Here is a 12,367-nt window from a genome sequence, read left to right as displayed (position 1 = left end):
TTGCTGGCATTAAATGCTGCTGGGTGACCGAGTAAACGTCACCAGCTGGATTTGGTAAACAGCACCAGTGACTCTAGAAAGAACACGTGTGGTGCTGAGGCCAGAAGCTGACTCCAGGGCGAGGAGGAATAAAAAGATGAAGAAACCGAGCCACAGCAGTAGTTCACCACTATATTCCCAGCTACTTCAGAGGCAGAGGACTGAGGTGGTCTGGGATTGGCAAAGAATAAGCGGGGCATGGTGCCACCCATGTGTCACCCCAGTCAGGCAGGAGGTGGGGGTAGGAGGACTTGGTCAGTGGTGAAAAGGGACTCTATTCTCGAAATAGCTGAAGTTGACAAGCCAAGTGGGAGAGGCCTTCCCCACGCCAGGGGGAGCCCGAGTTCTGAACAACAAAATTAAGAGATGAAAAGTCTTTGCAAAGATCTCGCGAGGAGATTCAAGAGACCAATAACTAGTAACTAGAAAATAACAAAACATTTGATGTTGTTAAACATGAGACTGAAGTACTGTATCTCTCTTAAACTTCATCAGCTGAACAGATCTTACTGATGGAATATATGTTCCAACAATCTCTCATTTTCCTAAGAAAGTTGAAGATCTACAGGCTCATGATACAATTTAGACAACATATAAATTAAAATGGAGATTGTAAATTTTCCTTACCAAGTGTATGGAGGCTTTGGGACAATGAATTCTGTGCAGGTAACTATGCATTTCTCCTCTCGACTTGAAGTTCTCCATCTAGAAGTTCAGTCAATAAATAACCAATGTGGTAATGACATCCTAACCCAGCTGAAGAGATTGTTTATTTCCATACTTGACTTTCTACGCTATCTCCTCCAGAGTCCAGGTGTTTGATTCTAAGGTTTTGATAAGAAATTAAATAACTAATTAACATGTAAAAGACAATTACCACTGTTGTGGCATTTTGTGACTACCAATGGCCAAGATCCCTACTATGTCTTATAAACTAGATTCAAAAATTAGAATAGATAGATCTAAAACCCCACATTACACATCTGCACAGACTGCCTGCAGTGCTTACTTATTTCAAAAGACTAAAGTTGTGCTGGGCATCGGTGGCTCACGCCTGTCATCCTAGCTACTCAGGAGGCTGAGATCTGAGGATCACAGTTCAAAACCAGCCGGGCAGGAAATTCTGTAAGATTCTTATCTCCAATAAACCACCAGAAAACTGGAAGTGGTGCTGTGACTCAAGTGGTAGAGAGTGCACCTTGAGCTGAAGAGCTGAGGGACAGTGCCCAGGCCCAGAGTTCAAGCCCCACGACTGACAAAATTTTTTTTTTCTCTCTGCTGGGCATGGGTGTCTCACACCTATAATCCTACTTATGCTACTCAGGAGGCTAAGAGCTGAGGATTGTGGTTTGAAGCCAACCTGAGCAGAAGAGTCCGTGAGACTCTTACCTCCAATAAACTACACAGAAAAAGCTGGCGGGGGTGCTGTGACTCAAATGGTAGAGTACTAGCCTTTAGCATAAAAAGGCTCAGGGACAACACCCAAGCCCTGAGTTGAAGCCCCAGGATCAATCAAAAAACAAAAAACAAAAAAAACTGAATATGATTTCCTATACAATTGAGTCACACACAACTTAAGGAAGTAATTAACACAATTTATTCTAGTGTTTAAGAACTTTTTTTTAGCATGAATAATACTCATGGGGGAAAAAAATCTTTCCAGGGCTGGGAAAGTGGCTCAGTGGTAGAGCGCTTGCTTTGCATGCCTGAGGCCCTGGGTTTGATTCTTCAGCACCCCGTAAGAAAAAAGAAAAAAGCCGAAAGTTGCGTTGTGGCTCAAGTGGTAGAGTACTAGCTTTGAGCTGAAGAGCTGAGGGACAGCGCCCAGGCCCAGAGTTCAGGCTCCATGACCAGACCCAAAAAAAAAAATCTTTCCTTTCATTGAAAAAAAAATCAGGCTTTTTAAAAACTACACGAAGAACCTAACTTCCTGTTAAGAAAAATTAACTACGATGGAACTCACTCAACTGCCACTATCTGGACATATTTAGACAATGAACAAAAGGAAGGAAGCTCTGTCATCACCAGACCACACACAGCCAGCCTCTCAGATTGGTGGCAAGCTGCCTGCCTCTGGCCTAACCCATCTGACAAGCGGGAAAGGTAGGAAGGTAGGTGCTCATGGCTGGCAACAAGGTGGAGTTTAGGCTTTGAAGGCACAGGAAGCTTAAAAACAAAACAAAAACCCCTGTGACTCCAATAACCCTGCAATTTAATTTCTACCTTGGCTTTACATTTGCCAACACTCAAAAGTGTATAAATTATATGAGAACTGTTTTGAATGAGCCTGATGTCCACAATAGTCATAGTGAATGCTACAAATGCCAAGCACTGCTTAAACTGTTTGACGCTCTTCAATCTAAGAGAATTTTCAACCCAAGTTTCTATAGAACTTTCTATAAAGTCATCTGGGCCATTTTTAAAAGACACCTACTTAGAAAGGACCTCTATGTACATATAGTTAACTTTGATTTTTAGTCTGACATGAAGCTGTTTTTTTTTTAATCAAAGGAGGAATTGATTATTAATCTTTTGAAAAGAGTAGAGAAATGTATTAAGGTTACAATGCTATAATGCTGTATAATAGAGAATTTATTTGGCCCATTAAAAAAAATCCACTTCTAATAAGCCACTGAAATGGCAAAATGATGGTGCAATCAACAGTAGAGACAAGTTGAGCAGGCAGACAATGCAAATGCTTTAATATGGTCGGTTCTTTTTGAAACACCATCTGGAGTGAAATGGAAAGCTCTGCTTAACAAATTCTAAAACCGTCACTGGAAGAGAGTGCCCCTGCTCCCCGCCTCTCCCTCCTTCCCTCTCGCTCTTTGTATTTGGGTAGTGATTAGGTCTTCGTTCACATTAGACAAGTGCTGTTATCACTGAGCTAACCTCTCAGCCTATTATTTTTTAAATGAAGAATTCAGATTTTTACACTTTATTGGATTTAAACTTTACTGGGTGTTCTTTACAATTTCCTCTAGACCAAGAATTAATGAGAAACACAGAGTATGGGCATCATCCATTCATTTTAAAAAGGTAGACAGTGCTAACTAACCTGTTTAGTGGTTTATGATGTCTTTTAGGAATCTGAATTTACTCGTGGTAACACCCAAAGAAATTGTAAGATAGAGCTGCACACAGAAGTAGTTTGTCAGTCTATCATGTGTCTGGTCCTTCACTCTCGTGTCCAGATAGCAGGTCAGTTCTCTCAGATGTCAAGGTAGTTGTACATTAGTCACAGGCTGCTGTAGTGCCCTGCTGCCCTAATGTGCTTGCCAGATACAGGGATAGGTGTGCACTGAGGAAGATGAGGTTTAGACACACAAGAAGAGGCCCGCCATGATGCAGGAAGATCTGGAGTGAAGACCACTTGATGAAGGCTGCCGGGAGTTTGGAGGAGACAATTTTTTTTTTCCCTCTAGAGCCTTCAGGGAAAGCAAGGCTCTGTTAACATCTTAATTTCCACCTTTAGGCCCTGAAACTCTGAGAGAATATTTTTCTATTGTCTAAGTGGTGTTTGGTATATTGTTACAGCAGCCCAAGAAACTAACCCCACCGATCTGATCACATAGAAACGCCTGCCCTTCCAAAAGAGCAATCGTTGAGAAGGACAGCAAGGCTCTGTCTAGGTGATGAGAGCACACATGTGCAAATAAATACAGGAGGAGCTGGGCTGTCACTGGCACCTGCATTTGTTCTATCTGTCAAGGATTACAAAATCCACCTACCAAATATGGTATTTCTAGAAACACAGATATGGAGGACAGCAGCTGTATCCCAATATGAAAATATTAGTGTCTCTACCGCACAACTTTTCCTGTAACAAAAATGCAGTTAAGCCCGGGGCTGCAGACCACTGGGGTAATGATTCAGAAAGTAATATATTTAGAAAGAGGGCTATAATTGAAGTGTTGCTGTTTGGAAACCTCTTCCTTGCAATTACACTGGGTCTGACCACACTATAATAAATTCTACCCCCTCCTATTTAAAAGGCTCAAAACAATTTCAACCAACACACAAGGAAAGGTCTACTTCTTAAAACAGCAGCTGTCCTTTACATCTTCAAAGAATATCTTAATAAAAGTCCTCTGATTTTACTAATAACTCTATTACCTTAGCAAATGTATAACAAAAACCTCACTCAATAAACAATCATTGTTTAAAAAAACAAAAACTACGTGTTCAAATATACAACATTCTTGATCACATTCTTGATCTGGCATAGCAGTAGGGGGGACTCGGCCCCAGCAGTGTGCATCAGACGGTAACATGGCCATGCTGGGAGTAACTTGCAGAAGGACTGAAAAAAGTATCAAGACCAGCACCATGGTCTGCCATGGGTTAAACTGTATGCGAGTCTACTTTAGGGATCTGAATGAAGACTTGAAGAGAAAAAAGGCCTACTATCAGGCTACAAATTCTCATGAGGTAAAAGTAATTGCAAATTAGCCATTACTACCAGGGTCAAAGACTAAACACCAAACTTTTCCTATGAATTCAAGTAGAAAAAAAAAACAAAAAAACAAGGCAATATTCCTAAAGGAGTTTTATAGAAGTGAAAACACTATGCTTTGGTTGTATGGACTGTATAAATGCCAAGATTTACAAAGCACCTGCCACCCCAAATCCGAATCTGGAGTTACTGTTTTACAAAATACTCCAAAGGTAAAAGGGACTTAAGATTTTCTTTGTGGTTAAAGGTGCAATGCAACATAAACCAATGGTGAAGTTCGTGAGTATGTGTGTGCATGCACATGAATACATCTCACTGGTAAGACTGGTGCTCCTGCCCACTCTCCTATAGTTTTCAAGTTCCCCGGGTAATACTGCTCTACAATTTCCTGGCTGAAACCCACGAGAGCACATTCAAAATGATTGTGTCTCTAGTCAATGCACACCCCTCCCCCACCTCAAAGGCAAGAAATCGGTGCCATTTGCTTCATTTTAATTTCTGGCTTCCAGGCGTTTTGCCGTATCTGTGTCTTGTTTTGAGAGCTCCATACAAAGTTATACTGATCAAGTATTTTTTTACATAAAAGAAAAAAATTTAGTTCCTATAACTTAAAAGTTATGGTTTAGAAGATGTTTTACAGAAGTAAAATAAAACCACAGCAAGAGCAATTAATGAAACATAATTACTGCTACACTGTATTGTCTATGATTACTTAAAAATAGTTCATGGGGCTGGAAATAAGGCTTAGTGATAGAGTGCTTGCCTAGCATGTATGAGGCCTTGGGTTCGATTCCTCAGTACCAATTACACAGAAAAAGCCAGAAGTGGCACTGTGGCCACTTCCGTGTGGTAGAGCGCTAGCCTTCAGCAAAAGAAGCTCAGAACATGTCCAAACCCTAAGTTCAAGCCCCAGTACTGGCCAAAAAAAAAAAAAAAAGGAGGGCTGGGAATGTGGCTTAGTGGTAGAGTGCTTGCCTAGCATGCATGAAGCCTTGGGTTTGATTCCTTAGTGTCACATAAACAGAAAAGGCCAGAAGTGGCATTATGGTTCAAGTGGAGAGTGCTAGACTTGAGCAAAAGAAGCTCAAGGACAGTGCCCAGGCTCTGAGTTCAAGCCCAAGTACTGGCAAAAAAAAAAAAGGGGGGGGGGTCACAGTGTTTTGTTTTTGGCTATCTTAAATATAAAGATACTTGCTTTCCCCTCCTGTATTAGGTAAACTATTTTTTAAAAAAGAAAAATACTATTTTATTTAAAAGAAGGTAAAAGGCACTGAAACATTTCATTAATATATAATCTCATAAATAATATAGCCCATCTGAACATAGTGAGGAAAAACAACAAAGTACTGTGTATAAAAGTGGGCAGAAAAATCTAACCAATTCATTGGATAATGGTAATATTCATATATTCTCTTTGAACTGAATGTCTGCTTCAATAGTAAATCTCACATTTCTCTGATTCTATGCCCCTTTTTAACTATTAACATCTCAGAATTAGCCAGTATTTGGGCATTTTCTAATTCTGAATGGCTTCTTACACCAATGGCATCTCATATTCAATGAAATACAATGTTGCCATGAAACAAGTTTAAATGTGCAGCTCTATAAAGTGCGATCTTTAAGTTAAAAATACTAAATCAATTAAGTGAAGCAATGAAAATCATAGGACAAGAGGACTTGCTTTGGTAGAATGAATTAATCATAATGAAAAGATTTTTTATCAATGCAATAATACATGAAGTTATTTCCAGAGTTTTAAGTTCATAATTTCAAACTATTTCTATTTTGTAATACTCCCTCCCCCCACCCTTTGCCACTTTTGTGCCATTACCAGCAGGGCTTCAACTCAGGGCCAAATCATGCTCTCATTCACTTTCTTGCTCACTGCTGGCATACTACCAATACTACCACTTAAATCATGCCCAGCTTTTTTTTTTTTTTTTGGGGGGGGTGGGGGGAGGGAGTTCTGGGGCTATAACTCAGGGCCTAGGCACTGACCCTGAGCCTCTTTCTTTGTGTTCAAGACTAGTGCTCTACCACTTGAGCCACAGTGCTACTTCCGGCCTTTTCTGAACAGTTTATTAGAAATAAGAGTCTCTTTGCAGGGAAACGGATGGAGCTAGAAGAAATCATGTTGAGCGAGGTAAGCCAAGAGCAAAGAGACAAAAGGTATATGGCCTCCCTGCTAAGTGATGTTAAATCCAAAATGTTAGTTGATACGATAAAATTAACAGGACTTAAGAAACAAAGGACTTCCACTCATCTGGTCGAATCACTACCAAATAACCCCATGCTGCTGATCACATGTATGGTATATATATGTACACCGGAGGGAAACCAGGAAGATGCCACAGAACTAGAGGGAATCAGGGAAAAACATATAACAGCGGGACCTATCAGCTGCACTGGACATTGACCAAAATGAACTAAGCAACTTAATGGCAGCGATGGGAGGGAGGGAACAAGTAGGAAAGAGGGAACAGTTGATGCTATGCAAAACAAAAGAAATGTACATACCACCCCATGTGGAAGAAGTAGCTGTATCGCAAAGCTCATAGAACTCATAAATGTTATAGACCATGATAGACAATTTGCTCCAGGAAAGTTAGAATGTGTTTGTGACTTTAACTAAGCATCACTATCCCACAATACTGTGAAATTTGGGAAATTATGTAACCACTTAATCCCAATAAAAAATTTGAAAAAAAGAAAGAAAGAAGAGTCTCATGGACTTTCTTGCCCAGGTTGGCTTTGAACCGCAATACTCAGATTTCTTGAGTAGCTAGGCTTACAGATGTGAGCCATCAGAGCTCTGCTTAGCCCAGCTTTTTGCTGGTTAATTGGAGATGGAGTCTCCCAATTCTTCAAACTTGGCTGGCTTTGAACCTCCATTAGGAGATATTAGCCTCCTGAGTAGGTAAGATTACAGGAGTAAGCCACTGGTTGTCTTTTATGTAATACTTAAAAATTGTCTACCCTATACTGAAATGAAATTTTAATAGAGCATTCTACTCATAATATGATCCAGATTAAGACTACTTAGGTATAAAATCAGTTTTTATTTACACTGTCTAGCGTATTATATACACTGAACTTAAGTCCATGCACAAAATATTGAAAGACATTAAAAAATTGTGGTTCTGTCTACAAGTGATTTTTTTTTCTTTTGGTCAGCCCTGGGCACTCTTCCTAAGCGCCTTTTGCTCAGGCTAGCACTTGACCACTTCAGCTACAGCATCACTGCTGGCTTTTTCTGTGATCAACTGGCCTCATGCACTGTTGGAAACCGTCTGTTTTTTGTTGTTGTTTGCTTTTTGGTTAATCATGGGGCTTGAATTCAGGGCCTGGCACTGTCCCTGAGCTTTCCTGATCAAGGATCGTATTCTACCAATTTGAGCCACAGCTCCACTTCCAGTTTTTTGGTGGTTAGTTGGTGATAAAGTCTCCTGGACCTTCCTGTCTGGGCTGGCTTTGAACCTCAAACCTCAGATCTCAGCCTCCTAAGTAGCCAAGATTGCAGTCATGAGCCACCAGCACTGGCACAAAAAAGTGATCTTGCCAGGTACCAATGCCTCATGCTTGAAATCCCAGCTACTCAGGAGGCTGAGATCTGAGGATTCCTATTAGAAGCTAGCCTAGGGAGGAGAGACCATTTCCCCCGCCCTCCCCCCCCCCCCCCCCCCCCCACATAGCCAGAAGAGAAGCTGTGGCTCAAGTGGTACAGAACTAGCTTTGAACTCCCAGGCCCTGAATTCAAGCCCTAGGACCATCACACGACCACCCCTCTCCCCCCCCCAAAATAGTGCTCTTACTTTTTAAAACCTGTGGCTATAGTTCACTTACACAGCACAAGCTTAGTAAGCCCAAGGCCCTGAGTTCAATCCCTAGCACAAAACAAAACATGTACCTCCATGTGACTCAGTGCCTCATGTAGTTGCTGGCTGCAGCACCCCCAATTACTGGAGTAAGTAGCTGGGTTCTTCTTTAAGTATTCCTAATTGCCATCATTCTAGTGACAGAATGGTAAACAAAAGCATTAAAGTGTGGTAGGTCCTAGGCCAAACTGATCTAAGTGAAACAGTAAATTTCTTTCTCCTGCACTGAAAAAAAACTGAGAATGGAAATACCAATTTAGGAAATTTAGCACAAAACTGAATAATTTCCTTTCACTTAAACACTATGTAACAAATCAAAAGACAAAGCAGGAACACGCACACAGCAATTTCTAGTTAGCGCTTTTGGAAGTGTCATGTTTTCCAGATACAGCGTTAACAACTGATTGGATAACTTTTACCCTCTAGAACCTTCAAACTACTACAATTCACTTACTTTCTTCACAAAATAAGCCATATGAAGGTCAAATAGTGATGAGAACTTTGGGATCAAAACATCACTAAAAAGTTTGATATTTTAAAAAAGTGCTGCTTAGTCCAAGTGAAGTGAATATCACTTAGTTTTAATAACAGTAAATGCAACTTAGATAAATGGAGAGGAATTCTGGTTAATATAGTTTCCTTCAGGACAAGGTCTTTATCTTCCTGAATATCAAATCTTTGCACAAATGTCTCGGTTCTTTCTCACTAATTAAGACAAAGATCTGAAAACTCAAATTACTAAAAAATAAATACCACTTAAATATTTCTACTGTCACATGCTTATCCAGATAACAAAATGTATCAAGTACTACTTTTATTTAAACCCTGTAAGGAAGATGTTATTTTTGGCCAAGGACTTGAAAGTTCTTAGAGCTCTCTTGATCATTTAAGGAAGCTAAAGGAAGTGTTTAGCATAGTCTGTCATTTTTGGAGACTTTATAAACATAGCTTAGGAATTTCAGACAAATAGACAACATGACTTTGTTGGAAATGCATAGGAAAGCAAATAAGTAGCCATTCACAGAATTAAATGAAAGCCTTCCATAAAGAAACGGGAAAGCACTGATGCTTAACCTATATATTTACTCTATATGGGAAACTTAAAAGAAAATGAACAGCAAATAAAACTTAATTAGGAACCAACCCCAGTTTACCCTGGAGGCTAACCTGAACAAGTGTGGCCCACAGCCTACAGAACAAACAATGGACACTTCGTTCCTTGTATAGAAGCTAGGACACCTTTAGTATCACCAGTACGCATCCTGGGCAATTAAGAAATCCATAAGAACTAGTAAGTTCTTCAGTGCTAGTTCTATGAAGAATAGCACATGCAATACAGCCTTTATGTGAAATCTGCCTCCATGCTACATCTGGCTTCAGGCATAACTGTACTAAGAACAAACTGCCACCTGCCAATGTATTCCTTTACAATATTTCTTACTCTACCTTCATTAAGACTAAGAATTAAAGGTAAATCAATATTTGCCAAATTTGCCAATTTTCTATCAAGTTTTAAAGAACATTTTATTACCTAAACTTTTTCTTAACTTTCTAGGTTTCTCTGTATGTGCACAAAGACTTAGAGAAACAGAAAAAGTCCTCATGACATAATAAACGTACACAGTAGTACACACACACTAATGAGACTGCATGATTTTTACACCTACACGTGCTTCTACCACTGTTCATCATTCTTAATATAGGAGTGATAAAAGTTTCACAACTAAGTACATGCTACTAATGATTCATGGTTTTAAGAATTTATAGGTCAAAAAAATACAATTCCTAGAACATTGTTATCAAACAAGTAAGTTTTATTGGCATCTAAAAACAAAATTCACCCAACATTGAAACGTACTTTAATATTTATGTTATTTTCTTCTTTTTTTAACTTACTGCAGTATGAGGAACAAATCATACACACTTACTTTGGAGTAACAGAGACCATAGTGTAGATTTTACAAAATCACTTTTTAAAAAATCTCTGTATTATGCTCCTCAAATATCTACAGCCAGTCTTCGCATAAAATATCACAGCTTTGTCTATTACCTTAAAATTCTGCAGCAGCCTAGAGATATGGGTAAGATATACTACCACTTGCTAGTTCGAAATATATCGATTACCATATCCAACCTAATGATAGTATCTAAAAAACTCTTTCTTCCATAGGAAGTCTCTGACAAGCTGTTATTCATTTCCTCAACATTAAAAGAATCTGGGGCAACATTTATATTTTTATCCGAAAAATAAAAAAAAAATGTTTACCTACCATGTTCATACTAAGAACAATGTCTATACAAGTCAGTTGTACAATTATTGTAAGAGCAAGGTGACATGAACATCAGATTAACTTAATTGTGGCAGACAAAAGTGAACAACTACGGTCCGGTCAGCCATCAATCTATTACAGGGATGACAACTTTACAAAAGGTATCTTTTACCTACTGAGTGATGATTATGTCCCCTCAGTTTCTGTGCTTTCTACCACCACTGGTTCACTTTCTACATCAGCAACTGTGTCACTCTTCTCCTTGTTTATCTCATTTGAAGATGTCAGTTTTTCATAAAGTTCAGGATCGTTCTGTACTGGAACTGGCAAAGGCGGTGGCTGAGCATGTCTCTCTGTATTTTCACCATTAACCTGAGGCACGTTATCAACTTTACGTTGGGAAGTGGCCCCTTCAAAATAATCAAAAACCCGAGCATGAGGAGGGGGGACCCAAGTGTTTTGAATTCTATCACGTCCAAGACGATTTCCGTTCATTTCTCTGCAGAAATCAAAATCTCTGTCGTCCCTATCCCTTTGCCTTTCCCAGGGTCTTCTGCGGTCATCAAAATCTCTGTGAACTTCTTGTCCAAATCCTCGGTTCCAAGGACCACTTCTAGGATCAAAGCGAAAGGTTCCAGCCCGAAACCTTCCTCTTTCTTCATGTAAGCCTTTTGGACCACCAAAAACAGGGAGAACCCGATGCTCTCTCTCATCAAAATCTCCTCTCTGCCCCCAAGGCTTCTCTGGAGTAAAAGCAAAGTGGTCTCTTCGACCAAGATGATCTATACCTGGTCTTACAAGATTCTCCCTTATGTCTATAGGAGGTCGTCCAAAATGATCCCTACCATCTACTGGAGGCCTTCCAGGACCTTCTCTTGGATCTATAGGCCGTCCAACCACATCCCTAACATCCATTGCAGGAGGCCTACTAATGCCTTCCCTGCTTTCTACCGGAGGAAACCGGTAATCTCGATCTCCTTCTTGTTGAACACTGTCATTCCCAAGTGGAATTCTTTTGTCTGGATTGGTAACGTGGTCTACATTTTGTCTTCCAGGCGCTAGAAAAGGTCTTTCTGGATGACTGAAAATATCTCCTGGAGGAAAAGGTCCCCGGGGCGGTGGGTGAAGAGCTGAGTCCAGGACCACTGGGGGAGGGATACCCCGCTGGGGCGGAATTCCAGGCTGAATTAAAGGGAATCTTGGTCCAGGTGCCTGTGGTATTAGTCCGGGACGAATGTCCAACATTGGCAATGCAGGCATCCTTTGACTAGGGATATTCAGAGGGGGCAAGTTTTGAGGTCCAGCTGGTGGCTGCGTTCCCAAAAGTCCGGAAGTATTTGTGACACTTGGTGGCTGTATTCCTCCAAGTCCAGAACTGTTAGGCAGACCAGGAGGCAGCACACCCAGAAGTCCAGAACTACTCGACACATTTGGTGGCTGTATTCCCAAAATTCCAGAATGATTTAAGATATGTGGTGGTTGTGCTCCAATAATCCCAGAACTGCTGGAAACATTTGCTGGCCGAACCCCAAGAATTTCAGAATTACTTGGTACATTTGGTCTTTGGGCTCCCAGAATTCCAGAATTACTCGTCACATTAGGTGGCTGTCCTCCTAAAATCGCAGCATTAGTTGGAATATCATTTGGAATCGCTAAGACAGAAAGAGAAATAATCCAAAATATTACTTATTCTCATATGAAGAAATTGCGTTTATAAATTACTCATG

The 12,367-nt window shown here is 40.2% G+C and overlaps 1 protein-coding gene across 5 annotated transcripts in view; it reads right to left on the bottom strand.

Annotated features, from left to right (window-relative positions):
* Scaf8 (SR-related CTD associated factor 8) overlaps window positions 1-12,367 on the bottom strand; it is a 110,251-nt gene that overhangs the window by 27,801 nt on the left and 70,083 nt on the right. For 4 of the 5 annotated variants that reach the window (XM_042674513.1, XM_042674277.1, XM_042674586.1 and 1 more), the window contains one exon: window positions 10,164-12,292. In XM_042674513.1, the coding sequence (XP_042530447.1) occupies window positions 10,827-12,292 (1,466 nt within the window). In that variant the 3' untranslated portion in view covers window positions 10,164-10,826. Of the gene's footprint in view, window positions 1-10,163; window positions 12,293-12,367 lie in introns of those variants that run through there. The other variant, XM_042674355.1, reaches the window with a different exon arrangement.

Source organism: Dipodomys spectabilis, unplaced genomic scaffold, assembly GCF_019054845.1.
Source record: "Dipodomys spectabilis isolate Male_0828 unplaced genomic scaffold, ASM1905484v1 ptg000001l, whole genome shotgun sequence".
Lineage (NCBI taxonomy): Eukaryota > Metazoa > Chordata > Mammalia > Rodentia > Heteromyidae > Dipodomys > Dipodomys spectabilis.
This window is presented reverse-complemented; position numbering and strand designations above follow the sequence as displayed.